Raw genomic sequence first — 19,690 nt, 5'->3', positions numbered from 1 at the left:
ATTGAATTAAAAGTATATTCAGACAGAAAATTGATCTAGCGTGAGAGAATATCAAACAATTTAAAAGCTGATAGGAGGTGCTTTAAGTCGTAATAACAAACGTTAAAGCACTTTAATTTAGATATTTTGTATATCGTTTAATGTTTTGCTTCAGCTAAAATGTCAAATTCATTATTCTTTTTAAAAAAAACGGATTGTTTTGCAAAATTGTTTCAAAACTGCCAAGAACATAAACCAGACCTCAGTTCTGCCGTTCACTTCCATTAACAGGTATGGCATTTAAACATGGCCTCTTCAACAACACAGGGCAATGGTCTCCCGGGGAGCGGCTATGACGCGTTTGTCCTTCCTCGGTGTTCATGCCGCTCCCACTGGCAGTGATCTGTTGGTTCTGTAGCGCTCGCGCTCGGCGTTGGTTTGTCCCGCGGGGCGAACCGTAAGGGAGGGTGAGCTGCAGCTGGGTTGGTGAGAGCTGCGAGCCGAGACAGCGGCTGCTCCCGAGCCCTCCACACCGCCGCCCGCAGGGGGAGAGACAGAGCAGGGGGCGGCGGACCTGGCGACCATGGTGAGCAAGGGATGGCTGAGAGGGTCACCTGCAGGGGTTTCTTGATCAGGAGGGTGGGAGTAGCCATCATATGAGGGAAGCAGAACTGTATCGCAGGCGAGGTACGTCATTTTGGCTTCCACTGATGCCAGTACATGTTCGGTAGCTCGGTGGTCTGATGGCTGGTTTCATGATGCCGGTAGCTGGTTCAGTGACTGGGATTCCCCCGAGGTTTCTCTGAGTCAGGGTGAGCTCGGGACAGACGTTCCTTCTTCCCCATACTGGGGCTGTGAAAGCAGGTCACACAGTGCACGGCTCCTCGGCTTATTCTCCGCAGTCTCATCCCGCAGAAGCTGGGAGCGCTGCCGCAGCCCCCGGCACCCGGGGAACTGTAATTGCTGGTTTTCATTTTGCTGTTATAAGTAAAGGTTTCCACGCTTTGGAAATGGATTTGGCATCCCGGGATTCGACTCTGGCAGCAAAGTCTGACACAAACACTTTCGTTTGGTACCCCGAGTGTCTCCCTCGAACAGTCAAGTCAACATTTCTTTCACATTTAGATACCAAGCGATACAGATGCGGGTAGCCAGCTGCTTCAGTTCACAGTTCTTCTAGGTGGACGTCATCCCAGCACCTCCCAAGAGCCATCCTTAATTAATCTTCTGTGATAAACGCCAAAGAAACACGCGCGTTTATACTTCCTGAGATGCCAGTGTCGAGGATCTTACTAGACAATTTAAATCAATCTGACCAAAGAATGAAAAATAGATTACTTTTTGAGAAAATGAAACTGTAATACGTTTATACCACGGAAATCTAACTCGCGTTGCACATTGCCCATTAGGCCCTTTTAGTGCCAACAAACGCATAAGACGTTGGCACTGAGCATATCGAATTCCTACTACTTCCCCCAAACACCAGCGTAAACAGCCTTCTTGTTGCAATGAAAAGCCGAGGAATGTATGTTTGAACTGAGGCCATTATAGACGAGGGTTATTAGTCGTGTTTCAAAACATCTTTCTGAACTGCACTTGTAAGTTTGCCCCCTCACATAGAACGGTTACTTACCTATGTTCTTTATAAAATTATTTTCTTAGCTTTGTGTGCGTTGTTCCGCAGCATTGTCCGCTCCGAATCGTACATTTTTAGTGGCCGACATCTGACACGTTTTCCTTTTCTACATTCTGCTCAAACTTTTTATTTTGCTTATTCATGTTAAAATGAAGCTGAGGCTCATGCCTGGTCGAATGATCTCGTTCGCATTTAAATGATATATCCAACTGACAGTGTTTAGGGTGTAAAGCACTCGTCAGCACTGTGCTGCCAAAAGAGTCAAACAGAAAGGTTACCAGTACACGAATGTCGTTCAGCTGAGCATGTGGTAATCTCAATAGATACGCACAGAGACTGGAAATTGAGATTGTGGGTGGCAAGCAGTGTGTCTGGTAAGTTGTAGGATGAGCAGAGAAGTATCTGCTGCCACTCCACCCCCTCCCCTAGAATTCGATTGTGGAAGAGACATGCTGATAAATCCGTTATGTCTTGCTTCATAAGATTTTTTTCCCCTTGCAGTCTCCTCGCTTCTTGAGTGTCTTAACATGCCAGCGCCCTAAAGACTTTCCTTAGTTTGTTGGCCTTCAAAGATGGGTTTTGATTGGCATCTAATCCGTGTTTTACCTTTCATTAGTGTTGGAGAATAAAGTGTCAAACCCCTTTAAGGGGCTGGGGATACTTCCACCATTAAGAGTTTCTTATGGGAACCTATTGTGGCTAGGTTTGTCTTCAGTATCTGTTTTTTGATTTAATAGTTATCAAAATGTTTTCTGGGGGTTGGAAAGGAGGCATCAATTTTCAGTTCACTGAAACTGAGGTGAAAACATGCTAACTTGATTGTATTTCACTTGTTCCTCTGACCGTTTCTGATCTCCCTTCCTCTGGACTTGGATGCCATGAAGGTGTGTGTGTTATGTTTTTCTCTTTTTTGTGTGACCTCTAACATCCATCCAAGAGTGGCCTTTTTCTGTCTTGCTCCTCGTGACACACTGACATTAGTTTAGAGGAAACGGCACCCTAGCCACAGCCCAGGCAGTAGGGCAGCATTTCAGTAACCCCTCACTTTTCTTATACTGCTTTAAAAAGAGTACAAGTACATGCTGCTCTACATCAGCTCGAATATATTGGTGAAGACTTGATTTGCAGAACTGTTTTTTTTTTTCTGAGATTAAGATGGTATTTAACTCTCTCTGGGTTTGTACTTGAAGCCTATAATAGTAATGAATTCCAGCCCCAGTGTCGTCCCCCCTCACACGTCTGTAAAATTATGATTGCATATAACATATTAAGTACTTTACAACCTTGTGGCTTTGTATAGTTTTCGTAAATACTATGCCAACATAACCAGTTGTTTTGCTCTGTAAATATATTTTTTCAGTGTTCAACACAGCTGAGTGTTTTGAAATATCTTTTACCCGTTCTTTCTTTTCTGTTGTAGATTTGGCCCAGCACTCTTAATGAAACTGGAATAAACCCGTTCTAGTGGCGTGCCTTCTTTTTTCCTTTTCTGGACATTTTTTAATTTTAGATTTATTTGCTTGTAAGTGCTATGAAAAAATTGGCATATTGTAAGGTGGTCCTTGCCACCTCACTGGTTTGGGTTTTTTTGGATATGTTTTTGCTACTTTACTTCAGCGAGTGCAACAAATGTGATGAGAAGAAGGAGCGAGGATTACCAGCTGGAGAAGGTGAGTCACCACTAAATATTCAAGGGCATATCTTGAGAACAATTCCACGTGCAGTGGGTTCCAGAACTAATGTCAACGATCCTTTTCATTTACATACGTGCATGAAGAATCTGATTGATTAGATTGTGTAAATAGTGACATATTGTCTATTGTAAAATCAGGTTGTTCACTAAAGTTTGTTCTTTTCCCATGAATTTTGCGGTTCTTAAATGGCAAATATATGAAAAAAAGTAGTTGTAAATAAAATTATATGCAGGTTTAACTTATTTGCCTTTAGCGAATATTTGATAGGGAATCTGGCCCATGCTGTCTGTACTTTTCCATTATTATACTTTACGTTTTAACACCCTTGGTCTAAAACTGTGTTTCGCCATTGGGTTAACTTCAATTACAGAGACAGAAAAAATGCTTGACAGTGAGGAACTGTAATAAGTTAGTTTTTTGCTTTCCAGCACGCATATGCTGGTAAAAGAAAGTGCTATGCTTTCTGCACACCCAGCACTTTGTAGAAACCACTCTTTCACAAAGCCTCATGGAAACGTTTGCAGGGGGACCTTTGAAAATGTCTGCCAGGTTCATGCAATCGGAGTTTCCTCTTGAAAAATATGTTCACTGTGATCTCTTTAGCTGGTTTGTTCGAGTTGACACATTGACATAGTGTCTCTTTCAGTTTTGTGGCCGGATTGTGGTAAGAGTAAACTTCTTCTAGGTACTGGTCTACGCTAAGGAAGATGACCTTAGTGGAAGCAGATGTTTCTCCGTTTGTCTTCTCTAGTTACTTATCTGAGGGTTCGAGGAAGGTCAGCTACTCCATATGATAGAATCATGGACTTAGAATTGTGTGCGCGGTCTGTCTCTGAGAGAAAAGGGGTTAATTGTGGTTATGGATTTGTTAAGGATCGTCTTGCAGAGTTCTTTTGTACTAAAATGATGGGAGACACAGGATGTGTGGAGGTAGGATGGGGAAGTGGGATATGGTGCCTGGTCAGGGTCCTAGACTAATCTTTACAGATAAATTGTTCTCCAATTCATTGAACAAAAAATAGCTAGCTCCAGTGGTACTAATGGCAAAAACTACAAAGCCAATATTGATGCGACCTATTACAGAATGTGTATTAAATAAAAAACATATTTACAATGACTCCAACTATCATTGTTTTGTGATGAATAACATGAAATGGCAAAAAAGTATTCACATATGTATTATAGATGGAACAGAATGGCATCCTGTTTATTAGTGTTGAGTATACTAAGGGCAGTGACTTGCAAGCAGTGACGCTTTGCGTGGGTCACTGTGCTCCTCTGTTCCCTCTGAAAAGACAATAAACGTCTTAATATACTATGCAGTTATTGTTTATTCAGTTACACTTGTTCATGTGTATATGTTTTATAATAACAAGGTATTTTAAGCAAAACCAAGATGCAAGGGGTGAAATTAGTGCAGTGAGGTAAAATCCTATTGAAGAGGCCTTATGATTATTAGGAAAGTTGTTTCCCCATGTGAAGTCATTGAAACATGCCAAGAGGAAATAAACAGTGTTTTTTTTTTTTTTTTTTTTGTCATGTGAATTTTACTGTGGTAATAACACTGGATTTGACCTTTGCACGTTAATACATTTGTGATTTTTTTTTTTTATATAGTTGCTTGAAATAGTGTTAGTAGGCCATATTTGTTTTCATAGGTATATTTTTGAAGGAGCATGCCCACTACAGTTTCTGATCTAATTGTTGTTGATGCTTGAATGAGAAATAATTCAATGGCACCTTAACATTCTATGAAAGTACTTCAAAGTGAAATCTGCCTTATTGAAATATTGCTGTAATGTCTCCCAGACTTAAGTGTTCTGTCGCATTAATATTGTGAGTAACATTCCATTTTGCAGTCTATAAAGTTCTGCCATTTTCCTTATTAAATCACTTTTGTTGATGTCTACTTCTTCCCATCCCGGTGCCACGAGGCAGATGTTGTTCAGCTATGGATTTTGCTTGATTTTAGTTAGCCCCCACAGCGTAGCCCACTTTCCATGGGCCAGCAGGTAAATAGGGCACTTGTTTCCAGCCAGTGAGATGAGGCCCTGAACTGGGGAGCTGGCCTGTTCATAGGGTCACAGAAGAGAGGAGAACAATGGGTAAGCTAGAAGGAAGCCAACTGTAACGGAAGACAGCATTCCTGCCAATGAGCCACAGACGTGCCAACTGTGAATCACATCAAGCATACACCCGTTGTGTCATTCCGGGAACCATGACACGATGTCCATCTGCTGCCTGCGTGACTTATTGGCACCAAAATAATCTTTGTAACACATAATTACATTATTTTTTTGTTAATTATGAATCGATCTACTACAAAAAGCGATCGATGACTCCCACTTACCTTGAGAGTGCAGCTTCAGTTCAAATTCTTTGAGGGACACATTGACCTCAGGTGTTGTGAATGTCAACATGAGTTTTGATCTTAGATGGCAAGTTCGGCCGTAGTTTACTATCACGTTTTGCTGCTGGTAACCGACTTCAACACATACAACGTAAATATAGGCAAATAATCATGTTCTTTTAAAATGGTACCTTTTTACTGTGGAAAAAACAAAGCACACCGGCTCCGTTATAGGGCGCGTCTGCCTTCATGCATGGCGCCATGTGCAGATTGCAGCGAGTTGAGCCCATTCATTCAGGGTTACGTTTTGCCATGTTTGTTTGACGCCTACGTTAGATGTATATGGTAACTGGGCGCAAATACACGTTTCAGAATGTAATCCTTGACGCTTGACTGGATGAGTTCTCCTTCTCTAAATATTGGTACGATTGTTGCATGCGCTACGTTGACATTGCTGCCCCTTTTAACTCCTGTTCGGTTGGGTGTAATATCGCTGCTGCCACATTAAGTGCGCGGTATTTTTTTGGTGTAGCAGTTGCATGCTTAATGTTGGCAACTTAACAGTTTTTCCCACAAACTTGAAAAATTGTAAAGTGCTTGGCGGCAGGTGTCTGGTAAAACGCACTGCCTGTGCCTGTTATTAAAGAATGCCACGCTACTTAATTTTTTTCAAACAAATGTGTCAGTTTAAGAGTGAAAGATGGTTATATAAATATTTTGCCATTAGTTGTGTACATCTAAGAGCGGTTCATTAATTATTTCCGTTTCTGTAGGATATATGATTGTGTTAATTATTCATGCATGATCAAAATTCAACAGACATGCCTAGTGCTTGCTTCGCTGAATCAACTCAGGCCGTTTGAGCTTGGACGAGGAAAGCGATCAGCATTTCGAAAAGGCGGCCTATGGCTAGAAGTTCACTGGGAGTTTCTTTGAAAGCCAAGGACCTCCTTCATCTGCAAACACCTACCTCCTTTGGAGCTGCAGTGCGCTCGAGTGTGGTTGGAGGAGGACAAGGATCCTCATCCGGTCCGTGAACTGTTACGTGTTCCTACACAAGCTCTGAAGGGCGAAAGTTTCTGCCAACAAAATTTCACTTCTGATAAGTAATGTGATAGGTGTTAAGTAGTCACACATAGAGGTTGGCTGGAACGTAAGCCCTCCCCAGTCAGCTGGGATGTCGTTACTGGATATTTACTTACGTTTTTTGAGGAATTTCAAAGTTAAAGGCAACATGTAGTAGGCTGTATAGGGTATGCGTTTAAGAGGTAGATCGTAGTACTGGGAATCAGTTGGTCAAAGCAGCATGGGTGTGTTTTAGCACTAGTTCTGTTCAGTGTCTTGTAAAACTAACGTGGCTGATTGAGAACAGGTTATATATCTCATTGAGGCAGTTTCAGAGTGAAAGGAACAACACAACATAGGCTCTTTGTAAAGTGCACGTTCAATCTAAAGTGGGCTCTAGGCGAAGTTAACAGGTTACAGATGCTTGTTACCCAGCTCAAGTGGTACTCATTCTGAGCCCCTAGAAGGATGAAATGCACAGCGGACCAACAGGGATTTAAACCTCTGTATGTGAGGGCAAACACTGATTTCTGAAATGAATGAACTGCTAGACCCAGCATGATAAACATAGTATGAAAGGATAGTAAGATGTCGTTTTTCTGCTGTCCCTTTATTGTTGGCCAACGGATTTGGCTCATGAAAGTAAGTTTTAGGGTATTTGTGGAAAATGCAGCTAAACTACGTGCAATAGTGAGTTCTTCAAACAGTATGATTAGCTGGATAGGAAAGTGTCAGCTTATGTAGCTGTTTTACATGGTAAATGTAAGGGCGCAATACCTTTTTTTTTTTTTTTTTTTGCTTGTGCCCCCTTTTAGGTCGAATGCCAATTGCTTTGATCTGTTGTAAGTATTGTGGGTTTTTAACCACGCCCATCACTTTGAGTCTTTCATGGGCTTGCCTTTCAAAAATCACTTGATGTCATTGGTAAATGCTTTGTTTGTCCTACCTTGCGGCCGTTTGGTTACCGCCTTGGACAGCGATCCTGGTACAGGGATAATCGCACGATTGCAAATATACTTCAGCGTGGGCAAACTACTTTTTAGGTCGATCGTAAACGTACGACCTCTTGTATACTTCTGCTGTGGGCTTCCTGCTGTTTCATATGTTAGTTACAAAGTCATTTAAAAATCCTTGCTTGCTAGTGGTCAATCGTACCTCTTTGTCCCTCCCTCTTTTGTGTGGGAGCAGGGACCATCTAATAAATAATTATGTCCAGGAAAGCCTCCCTTTTCCTTTGCAGAGCATTCTTCCCCTGAGCTTATCTGTAAACAATGCTATAAATCAGGCTTTTATCTTGGTCACTTTTGGTCTTTGTGGGCTCTCTGACCCTTTCTCAGCTGCTTGGCTCCCGCCCTTCCTTGGCTTGGATTTTCTTTATCAAGTGTGCCTGCCTGTCTGCTGAGAGCAAGGTCGGAGTATCACTTGAAATTTCTTATAGCCTAGGCACACAGCTCTACCAGGGCTCTACAGTCCTTAGTGACAGTGCCCACTTCTCCATACTGGGATCCCACTCGCAGCTCCATCAATGCACCGCTGTTCACACACTCTGAACTCTCAGCCATGCCAGTGCAAGAAACCCCACACACGTCTGCCAGAGCACCTCAGTTCTTGCAGTCCGTACACTCTGGTGCTTCAGTACTGGGACCTCATGCGCAGCTCAACCCACTCACTGCCGTTCACACACTCTGAGCCCTCAGCCGTGCCAGAACCACACATATGCTGTCTACCAAAGCACCTCAGTTCTTACAGTCAGTACACTATGCTGTTCCAGTTCTGTGACTTCTGGTGCAGCTCCATCAGTGCACCTCAGTTCTATCCCAGAGAGGTCACTTAATTTCCTATACTGTGACCCTCTCACATAGTTCCATTACAGCAGCTCAATTCTAATATTCAGTCCCCCTGCCAAGCCAATACTGGACCCAAAATAGCAAAACATACCTCAGCCAGTGCACCTCAAGTCTAACATCTAATGCCACTGTTGATGGGGACCACCACAGCTCCACCAGAATCCACCAATTCTAACATTGAGTGGCCATTTCTTCTCAGTACTAAGGCACCCTCCCCCCCCTTTTTAGGACTCCTCGCTTCTGTGATTCAGAGGCAATGCCACTCCCATATGGGCCCCACTCGCAGATTCACCAGGGCACCTCCAGGCTAACACTCAGCAACACTGGCACACTATTACTAGGTTCCAAACATAGCTTCATTAAGATACCTCACTTCTGACCTTGTGTGCCCATTACTATTCCAGTACTGCAGCACACATACAACTCTTGTCAGTGCACTTCAACCCTAACCTGCAGTGCCGTGTTATTCCAATACCAGGAATTGAACAGCACTTCCCATTCCTCACCCGCTGCCTTTTTATTCCAGCACTGGGCCAGGGCACAGCTCTGCCTATACCGTCAATCCTGATCTGAAGTGCCCCAATATTGCTGTTTAGGGGTTCACATACAACTCTGCTAAAGCGCCTCCTGCTGTTCTTCAAACGCCCCCTGCTGTTCCACACTCTTAACTTCTGTTTGAGGACTTGATGGAGACAAGTAAATCTCTTCTTAGCTGCCATCTTTATTTGGGATGGTCTGTTTCACCCATCTTACTCCGTTCTTTCCTTTACTCTCAATGTTTTTTCTCCCCCACTGTTCTCTTTCTAGCTCATAAAATCCACATGCTAAAAAGTTTAGCTCTTTCTTTCAACTGTTTTTTCCCTTTTATTTCCCTCTTCCTACCTCCCTTTTCAAAATCACAAAACGTGGTAATTTCTTACCTTGTTTCGTTCCTTTTTTTCTCCATCAGGCATTAATTCTTTCACTATTTTTTTCTCTTCCCTTCTTTTTTTTTTTTTCTCTTTTTTTCTTCTTTCCTTTTACTTTTTTTCCCTTAGATCTTTCTTCCTTCCTTTCTCTGGTGTTTTTTGTTAACTTTATCTGTCAATTCACGTTTTACTGTAAATCCCTCTTTTTGCTGTCTGTATGTACCTAATCGGGACCTGAAGTATCAATTGGTTTTCCCATTCTGTGTCTGTGGGAAATGTGCCATGGCCCGAGACCTAAGGACCTCACTCAACTCTAAATCGGTGCTGTATTTTCCCACCAAAATTGCAGTCAACTATTTTCCTTTCTTATTCTAGGGCCAGTGACACAGTTGCTCTGCCACTTGTCCTCCATCTTTGCTCCCGACTCCCACTTTCCTTTCACCCTCCTATCTGTCCCAAATTTTATTTTTATGGTGTTTTGAGCATTACACTCTAATGCCATACGTTTATTTCTGATAAAGGTTTATATGATAATTGTATACGTTTTAAGATAGAGGAAGAAGGTAAATGGAAGTGCTTTAGTTAGATGCTAGACCACTGTAATTATATGGCAGGAAAAGACGAAATTATGAGGCAGAGTTGCCCAATTTATGTTGCAAGAACAGTCAAGTTTTGCATTTACAATGCCAATATCTTTCACTCAAGAAAATGCGGGACCTATTGCATTACAAATGCTTGTTTCTTGTCTGTGCTTCGTGGCTGCCATGGCGCTCGAAGCGCGAACTCGATCTGCGGTATCACTTTTTTATTCTATGCACTCTGATGTGCTTAGTACACGTTCTTTGCAGCAAGCATATTAACCCTGTGTACTACCCTATGACTCCGCTTCCACTTGACAAAAGTACGTTCCCCCCCCCGAGAACATAAATTACCCAGTTATCTTGACATTTTTACATTACATGCACTTTGTGATTTGCGTAGTTCACATTCTTTGCAGCAAGCACATTAACCCTGTGCACTACCTTATGATGACTCCAAGCTTCCACTAGATAACAGTATGTTCTTTCTAGAAAGCACATTAATCGCCAGAGTTTTTTTGACTTTTTTTTTTAACATTATATACACTCTGATCTGCTTAGTACACGTTCTTTGCAGCACACACATTTATTCTGGGACTTGTAGTTTTATTTTTATAAGACAATACAAGCTGGAAACCAACCCTTGGAGTAGTATTCATAGAGTTGTCTTGCTCCCTAGTTCAGTGCGTGATACACTTGTTTAGTTTGTTTTAGCATTACATTCTGGGACTTGTAGTTTTATTTTTACAACGTGATACAAGCTGCGAATACAAAGCAGAAACCGGACTAAATGAACTACATACATTTTAGTCTGTGAAACTTGAGCTGTGTATTTATAAAACTAACCCTGAGGAGAGCTTCCTGTTGATTGTTATACAATGGTCAATATTTTATAACTGATATTTCAGTTCAAGACTGACTGAGGATCATCAGCATCATGTGAGGTGGCTCCCCCTCAAGCCTGTGAAAAATCATGGACGTTTTGTTACTCACCAGACTGCACTAAAGGTACAGTGATCCAGTAAGCATGCATTCTTGGAGTACACTTATTCATTCATTGCCCTGCGGTCAGTGTCACCTGTACCAACTGCCTACTGTATATGTTTTGGACCGGGGAGTAGTTTGTGTTTTAAGGGCCTTGTTTAAAAAAAAATATTCCAGAAGGCCTACTGTCCCTTTAGCTAGATGCAGAGCCACTGGAATTATATGGCAGAAAGGACCAAAATATGTAGCATGGTTGACCAATTAATGTGGTAAAAAAAAAAGTCCAGTTTGCATTTGCAATGTCAATAGCTCCAACTCGGGTAAATGTGAGACCTATTGTATTGGAAGTGTTTGTTCAATTTTGGGATGGCCAAGTCAAGATTCTCATGTACTGAAACCCCAGAGAACAGGACGACGTTCTATAAATTAAGGAAAGATAGTAGTTCACACTAGACTGAACATGGATCATTTGGAAGTTAGAGAGGCTACCATAAGCTCAAAAAAGTCACAAAATAGTTTTACATAAAGCCATTTGGATGGGGGCATCTGTTGTAATGAATATAACTGAACAAGAAGGACAATGATAGCTGGAATTTTTTAATTCATCTAGGCCAATGGTAATTACTCTGGACTGCTTTAAAGTCCATTTTTTTGGTCACTTGGGCATTACAGACCGTGTAGGTGAGTCTCTAGGTTGGACTTGTACTCCTGGACACTCTTAGTGTTTACTATAGCCAGGACGAACTTTAGGGCCAAGTGTACAAAACTTTTCTTTCTTGTTGCAAACGGCCTGATTCACAGAATTTGGCCTTTTGTGACCAAAACAATACATTTTTGGATGTACCAAACATTATTTTTATGATTTGGTAAACTATTACCGAATCACAAAATGGGTTAGCAATTCCATATTAGGAATGGGAGTGTCAAGGGCATCCCTTCCTAATAGTGACTCGCAGTGGTATGTATTAATGTTTTATGACTGAAATGCGGTCGCAAAACTTTCTCAATTTACCACCAAATTCAATTTCATGGTAATCCATTTGCAAAATGGAAGAGGTTCCCAAGGGACCACCCTCCCCCTTTGTTAATTCATGAGAAAACATTTATTAAGAAAGGCAGGCAGTGGTCAGACGGACTACTGCCTATTCTTAAAAAATGAAACTGAAGTGTTTAATTATTAGGTTGAGCCTAGGCAGCACTCAAGCGCTGTCTCTCAAAATGTTGTAATTTACTTATCTGGGCTTGCACCACGGCCCATTACTTTCATTTGTTTCTTGGCCTGCCTTTCAAAATTCCCTTGATTTCGTAGGTAAATGCTTTTTTTTGTCCCGCTTTGAGGCTGCTTTGTTACCACCGCCTTGGAGACCGACCCCGTTACATGGATTATTGCACGATCTGCCATATACCTTTAGTGTGCGCTAACCAAAAGGGAGAAACCCTGTCACACATGGACCTGGGTAAATAAGTCTAAATCTTTCTAAAAATAGTCCCTGCGGGGGAAAGTGCAGGCCTCAACTTCCACAGCAGTATTCTAAATAAAACCTTTCTATGATAGGCTTACTTAAATGACCTTCATTAAGTATTTATAACCTATGCAAAAGCAAAGTCTCTCATACCTGGTTTGTCCATTATCACTTCAACATTGCATATCAAAAATAAAAACATTACAAGTATACATATAATTTTACACATGTGTATGTAGGTGCTCCTGAAGTGAGTTAGTGGCACAGTGAAAGGGAATGCGTGAACTTCTTGTGCACCAGTGATATTTACAAATATACACAAGAAAATGTGGCTGCCAAGGTATGCTTGATTCATAGGTGACACAAAATCCTGTGTACCACCAAACTTCAACCCCAAAAAACACAAACACCCCAGATTTTATATTGTTGATGTTTCGACCCAGAAGTAACTCATTTACCAACGGGTCAGCAGCATGACCAAGGAAATGTGTAGGAGACACCTAACATAAAACTCTGAAAACGTCTTGCAACCACTCAAAGGCCTCCACATGCCAGAAAGTGGATCTGGCCCGGCTGAGGGAATGGATTGATCTTCTTAAGTTGGAACTCCCTGGTTAATTGTCTGATGTTTGATATACAGGAGGACTTGATTTGAAGGTTATGTCTAATGTGGTTTGATTTATTGGCCCAGCTATTGAGTGTATTTTGGAGGCCTGAGAGTGGTTGGAAGAGGTTTTCAGAGTTTTGTGTTAGGTGGCTCCTACACATTTTCTTGGTCCTGATGATGACCTGTTAGACCTGCCTGCCTCTGCAATCTGAGCACAGGAATGGCCGGCATGCCAGCTGGGGAGGGAAGGGTGTGGGAGGCAGGCACAAGTTCTAGACTTCCAGAGAGGGGCCTGAGGACACAGGCAGCAACAGCACTGCATCCGCATGAAGATGTTTCGGTAATTTGTCACAGGCCTGCCAATGAATTATTGTAAAATTTTATTAGATTAGGAAGGCAACTTCTGCCTTCTCTTCCTCCAGCCTGTTGGCCAGAGATGTTCACAATACTGCTTCACTGGGCTTCACAATAAGCCGTTAGTGTCTTCATGTGCCTTCCACCCTCCTGTCTCAGGGCTGCAGTTTGTTCTTTTCATGTGGCTCATTACAGCATGCAACATGTACCTCTAAGAGTTCACTGCAACGTCCTTACCTTTCATTTAAACATATTAAAAATCAGTCTTCATTCATGTTTTTTTTCTTTTGCATTATATCCTACTGGATTATAAATATTTGAAACGTTTAAAAACTTTTATTCTAATGTTTTTTTTAAATTTGATAAACTGTTAGGTGTTTTTGATATTTTTTTAAATAATCAACTATTAACAGTTTATCAAAGTTAAAACAAACATTATTATAACATTTTTCCAATATAATCCAGTTAGTGAGAGAGAATGCAAAAAAAAAAGGCAAAACTTATAGGGTTTGCCAATGCTTGTTTAAAGTAGCTCTAATGCCCTTCCAAATAAGGACCATTCTTGTGCAGATCAGTCCGATACTTGCCCAAAAGCAATAGTCTCACCCTAGCTCATGTTCCTCAGCAAGTATTAAGGGGCATCCCTAGATGGGATTGATCCTTATCATACATCAGTAGTATGTAGGTTTAGTGTCTAGGCATTGGTTTCATATAGGTCGTTTTTTGGTCGCACAATCAAAGAAATGCACTTTGATTGGTACACTGTCCCTTTGTGATGGATGCCGTGCTGGCTCAGGTCATGAAACTCTTTAGGATGTTTTTTTTTTATTTTTTATATTTGATCTGTAATCTCTTCTGCTCTGTAAAAGCGACTGTGGCTTAATGCAGCGCTAGCCCTCCTGTTTTCAGCAACTGATTGAAGGTGGAATCCCGTACTCAAATCGGACGTGGCCTGTTTGACTGGTTTTCATTTTACGTGTGAAACCCTGCTAACTCAATTCTGCGCTTAGTGTATGAAGCAACTGTCGTGTGCGCTCCTGCTAAGCTGTTATCCCTTGCTTGCCCCTTTTTGTTGTGGCTGCTGCATCAAAGACTGCATCTTTAACAGTGGCAAAATACTACTCCTGCTCTAAGCCTACTAGAAGCGTTTGAGCAACCTGTGGACGCATCAGCCTCCGGAGTAATGCATTACATTGGTTCGACATGTAAAAAGGATTTGTCAGTGCCCCAAGCCACAACTGATACTTTTATTTAATACTTTTTTTAATTAGCTTGTATCCGTGCTTTAAATGGAAATACAGAAGTTCCGGTACCCTCTGTCCAGACTGCTTGCTGTCTTTTCCTATTGTAGTACTCAATTTAAATGCACAGATAATTGCTGGACAGAATTGGCCCATTTAAATCACTAAATTGAATTATTTGGAGTTAAAATTCGCCCCCCCTGCCCCCAAGGAGTGTTGTGCATCCATGTTTTCATTTAGAAAAGTAGTTACTATCATGGACAGTTTGGGTGCTGGTGCATGCAGTGGAGGTAAACACTTAGAATGTATTAATTTTAGTTTCAGTTTTCAGTGTTGATGCATCAGACATTGACCTGGTTGCCTATTGAACATTGACTGTTGGCTCCATTGATCTTTCTTCCAAACTAGTAAATTGTTTTTGATAACTGTTCCTTGTTGGTTCCGATGTGAAACCACTTACAGTTAAATGTTGAGCCTTTGGAAGGGCTGTGAAGGCCGCTAAGACATTTATCAGGGTACTTCAAGAAGGTTGACACTTAGACATTTGTCTATTGAAGCCTGATTTGGGGAACTCGAGACGACCAGTAGGGACTGCGCATGCATGTACATTGCTTTATCATGTATTCAAGCTGGGGTTATGGTGAACACATTAGAAAGACAGCACCAGATGCTTCTAGGCTGAGAATTGTTTTTCTGTGTCTTGATGTTAATCCAATGTTTGTGAATCCAGACTTTCGGATGTTTTCCAGGTTTTGATTGAGAGAATTGATTAGTGTGCACTAATTTTAAGAATTAATTGGGCATCTGTTTTCTCAAGTCAGTCATTACCTGGTCAGGAAAGAGCCATGTAAATGCAAGTGCAACTGCTTTTTGAGGTACAAAAATAGTACAAGGCTAAACGACCCCCTGCTTCGCCGGGGTCTTTGAATCTCTAGTTTGTAGAAAATATTGAAACCCTGTAGAGTGCCTAGTGCACCGATGATAAAGACATTTGTAACACTTTCTTCAGTTTTCAGTCCTCTCTCTTTTCGATCTTTTGTGCTTAAAATGTAGACATTGCGATCTTGCAAATGTGCAACAATGAAAGCCAAGATGTGTACTGCCCGTTGGGATCATAATTGATGCGAACAAAATTATGGTACCTGGATAAGTCTTTTTTTTATTTTTTATTTAATACCCTTCTCTATATGCTTTCCGGAGTCTTTTCTTTTCCTGTAGGAGGATGTGGCCGTTTTACCTGGCAAGCTGGTTAATATTTGATGTTGAAGATGAGAGCTAGTGGTGCCCTTGTGAAACGTTTATATAGGGAAAACTTGTGGTGCTGACATGCGCTTGTTTTACATTGTGATTTATCTAAATTTAGTTATGCAATATATATAATGTTACTATTTATGATTTTTTTTTTTTTGCTGTTTTATAAATTGCGTACAAGATACAGGGATATCAGAGCGCTGTAAAATGCACTTAAAACGGAACCAAAGCAAAACTTGGAGTTGCAGATAGGTCCTACTCCATATGAGGGGACCAGATCAGTCTAAATATGTAGTACTCGGTGGGAGGGCAGTGTAGCACATGACCAGGAGTTCCGGCAATATGCTGCTTCCTAAGTGAGGAACATGGTAGCAATGGAATGGTTTTGGGATATACAACCCCGTCTTTGATAACCAGATGGGAGTATTCATTAGACAAAAGGTAAATTCTCTTTCAATATGAGAGAAAACAGGATATATTTCTAAGCATAAGAGGGATTGGTCTCGTCTGAAAACTATTCACCCATTGAGTGTCATCTTTCCGTCTTATTTTTTATGCTTTGTGTTGTTACGGTTCCCATTTTACTCTTGCCTATTCTGTCTTACCTTGACCCACCACCCTTTTTTAACCAGTCCCATTTTTTTTTATTGTCCTCTTGACTAGATTGTAAGAGAATGCTGACAATTGGTGGTGGTGGGTACCTCCTGAGTAATTTGATCTTGAACTACTTTATCTGTGAAACAAAGAATGTTGTTTCACTTACTTTAAGAATCCAATGTTTTACAACACAGCTTTTTGTACTTCAGAGGTGTCTAAAGTACAACATGCACAGAGAAGAGATTTTCAGGGTATCCATGCAAGATGATAGCGACCTAAACAGGCGTGATGGACAAAATACCTTTTTTGAATGTCTGTATGTTTGTGAGTATAAAGCGATTTAATTTGGCTGTGATTTGAGGGAAGCGTTGGTTACGATTGTTGACTTAGTTTGTTTCCTAGTAAGCATATTCTTTATATAATTTGAGGAAATGCTGGTCTTTATAAGTTGATGCATGTGTTGTTTGATAGCGCGGTCTCATTTATAGAGCAGAGATCTGAAAAAGAGCCGTTGCTAAATAACATCCACTCGAAGACCACACTCGCTTTATATCGTTTGTCTTTAAAACAAAGCTACTGTTGTTTTGACAAGGACATGCAACCCGTTTCCCAAATAACTTTTTTTAGGGTTTGGTAAACATTTTAATTTCAAATTACCAACCCTGTAATTGTTGTGCTGTCATTGCACAAGGCGTGCTGTGTTTCAGTGGCAACCTCCTAGGCCCAAATCAGTCGATAAATAATGTTTGGCAGATTACACACAAACTGAAAGCCTTAGGTGTTGCTCAACGCGGGAATTTACGCTGTCTAAAGGAAGCAAGCGCCGTGTCATTAAAGAGAGGGTTTGCTTCGCTTCCCCGTGTGTGTATGTGTGTGTGTGTGTATACACACACACACCACCCGACCCCCAACTGTGTAGAGAGCTCTCTCCTTCAGCTAAATATCCTGGCCCACGGCTGACAGCTAGGCAATCGAGGTAAAGGTCAGTCTGAAGAGCTCGCATATAAATAATATAGTATCTCCATATGCCATGTGATATCCTCTGTATCACTGCAGAATTACCTCCATCCTGCGTGCTGACAGGACAAAGGTGTTCCCCCCGGCACTTAATCCCGATGTGTGCCGCTGTTGTTTTCGCGGCCGCGGTGTACAGACCGCCCTGCTGTTGCGTTGCCAATCGTCCAGTTGTCCTGCCGAAACATGTCCTGCTTTTTTTTATTTTCTCTGAGCTCTTTGCCCCTTTCCCAAGAAGGGTTGGTCAGCCACTGTCGGGAGCGCCTGGAAACCTTTAGAGAAGCAGAAAGTCCTACTGACTTCTTAGCGTGGCCTGTATTTGTTTAAGCAAAGATGTGAGAGTTGGCGTGCTAACACGGGCTTACCTGTCAATACTGCAGCATGTGTAGTGACATCGGGGCCAGATGTGTGACCAGCTCGGATTCCCATTTATGGATTTAGTCTGCGTCTCCAATACGGATGCCTCTCTTCCCTTGCCAGACATTGGCCCCTTTTAAACTGTCCCTTTGAAAAATAATGATTTTTCTTACTAGAGGATGACACCTATTAGTTCCGATGAAAGGCATGGCCCACAAATCTCAATTGTTTTATTTTTAATTCGTTTTAGAAACTCAGTGCTACATTGGTTAACTCACTGTCTTTCATAGAGGACACTTTTTCTGCATACAACTCGCATTATTAGATTGAATGGAGGAGAATGTCCGAGTGTTAAAACTGTTACTGACTTTTAAAGGGCGGTATCCGTTGTTATCTTCAAAAAACCATATCATTTACTTTCCTGATTCATGCTCGCCCTTTTTTTTTTTTTTTTTTTAACTGCACGAGCAATCTTTGTTTTGACTGCGGCCTTCTCATTTTGTATACGTGGCAAAAGTTGGCGAAGGCTTATCACATGCAGCATATAAGGACACGGTGTGGCAATGAAAACTCAGTTTACCCAGGTGTAGTGTTTCTGTGGTTAATAAAAGACACATAAAAAGGTGTTAAATATTTGTCTTGAGATCCTAGGCATTGCCGTATAAGTGTCAACAGTGAGGAAAGGTGGTAGATGTCCTAAGTAGATTCTGTGATTGTAATTTTCTATTACTGTGTATTTCTATTTGTGGCTTGAATGGTCTAGAACAGTGGTACTTAACCTTCTAAATTATTTGAATCCCCCAATTTTTTACTGGAATCCTGGGACCCCATTTGATTACTTGAAGTGGGAATATATGCTTAAGCAATTTCGACGATTTGAATCCCAAAACAGTACACAATCAGAAAGATTTATACTTCAAATAAATGCACAGCTCATGAAATATGTTATTTAATTCACAAAAAAAAACACAATTTGCATATAAATGAGAAGGCTGGGAATATCTGAATTCAATTGAGGCCACCCATTATCCATACTATATTCTGTTTGATGCATTTGCATTGCTCCCACAAATCTATGTGGACAAAAACTTAATTTGTAGCCTCCATTCCCAAATTCCTTCACATTTGGGGAACAATTAATATTTTCTGTTTCACATTTTGCTTCTTTATTTATATACACTTCATTAATTTGTTAAATATTTATTTTTCTAAGTAGACACTCGCCCCCCCCCCCCCCCCCCTTAGTAGACCTCACAGACTCACAGGGGTCCCCATAGTTAAAGAACTGCTGGCATAGGGCTAGCTGGCCATCTTCAGCTTGAATCGTATGGAGGAGCAGTTGCTCCAGAAAATTTACCCCTGTTGCCACAGCACTTTGGCGTTGCTGTTTCTACTTGATAGGCAGGTTTACCTTTGCAGATCAGCATGCTAAGGTTTCTGCTTTGGTTCCCTAAATGGTAAACTTAAAAGAGCATCCAACACTCGAACTAAATAGGTCAATGTCCGTGGAAAATTATTCATAAAAACTCTAGACCCCCAGATCAAGACTGGAAGCACCAGAAACTGTCGTGTGAATGCACTTTTAATCTTCCTTCCTGTACCACTGTTCTGTTTCCTTTCAAAAACTGGAAAATAAAGAAGGCAAGAAAAGGGCTTTGGTGACTCTCATATTTATTTTGGATACTTGGAGCCTAATTATAACGTGGGTGGTAATGTGGGGCAATTTGCACTCTCCTTAATTAATGGTTTTCTTTATTTAGTCACT

General features: G+C 41.3%; 1 protein-coding gene across 2 annotated transcripts in view; it reads left to right on the top strand.

The window, feature by feature from the left end:
* The first annotated feature begins 373 nt into the window (after positions 1-373).
* GALNT1 (polypeptide N-acetylgalactosaminyltransferase 1) overlaps positions 374-19,690 on the top strand; it is a 684,180-nt gene continuing 664,863 nt past the window's right edge. The window contains exons 1-2 of one of the 2 annotated variants that reach the window (XM_069219558.1): positions 374-565; positions 3,036-3,285. In XM_069219558.1, coding sequence (XP_069075659.1) covers positions 3,147-3,285 — 139 coding nt within the window. In that variant the 5' untranslated portion in view covers positions 374-565; positions 3,036-3,146. The remainder of the gene's footprint in view (positions 566-3,035; positions 3,286-19,690) is intronic. The other variant, XM_069219557.1, reaches the window with a different exon arrangement.

The sequence above is a fragment of the Pleurodeles waltl genome, chromosome 2_2 (assembly GCF_031143425.1).
Source record: "Pleurodeles waltl isolate 20211129_DDA chromosome 2_2, aPleWal1.hap1.20221129, whole genome shotgun sequence".
In the NCBI taxonomy this organism is placed as follows: Eukaryota; Metazoa; Chordata; class Amphibia; order Caudata; family Salamandridae; genus Pleurodeles; species Pleurodeles waltl.
Note: the sequence above shows the minus strand (reverse complement) of the source record. Positions and strands in the feature narration are given on the sequence as shown.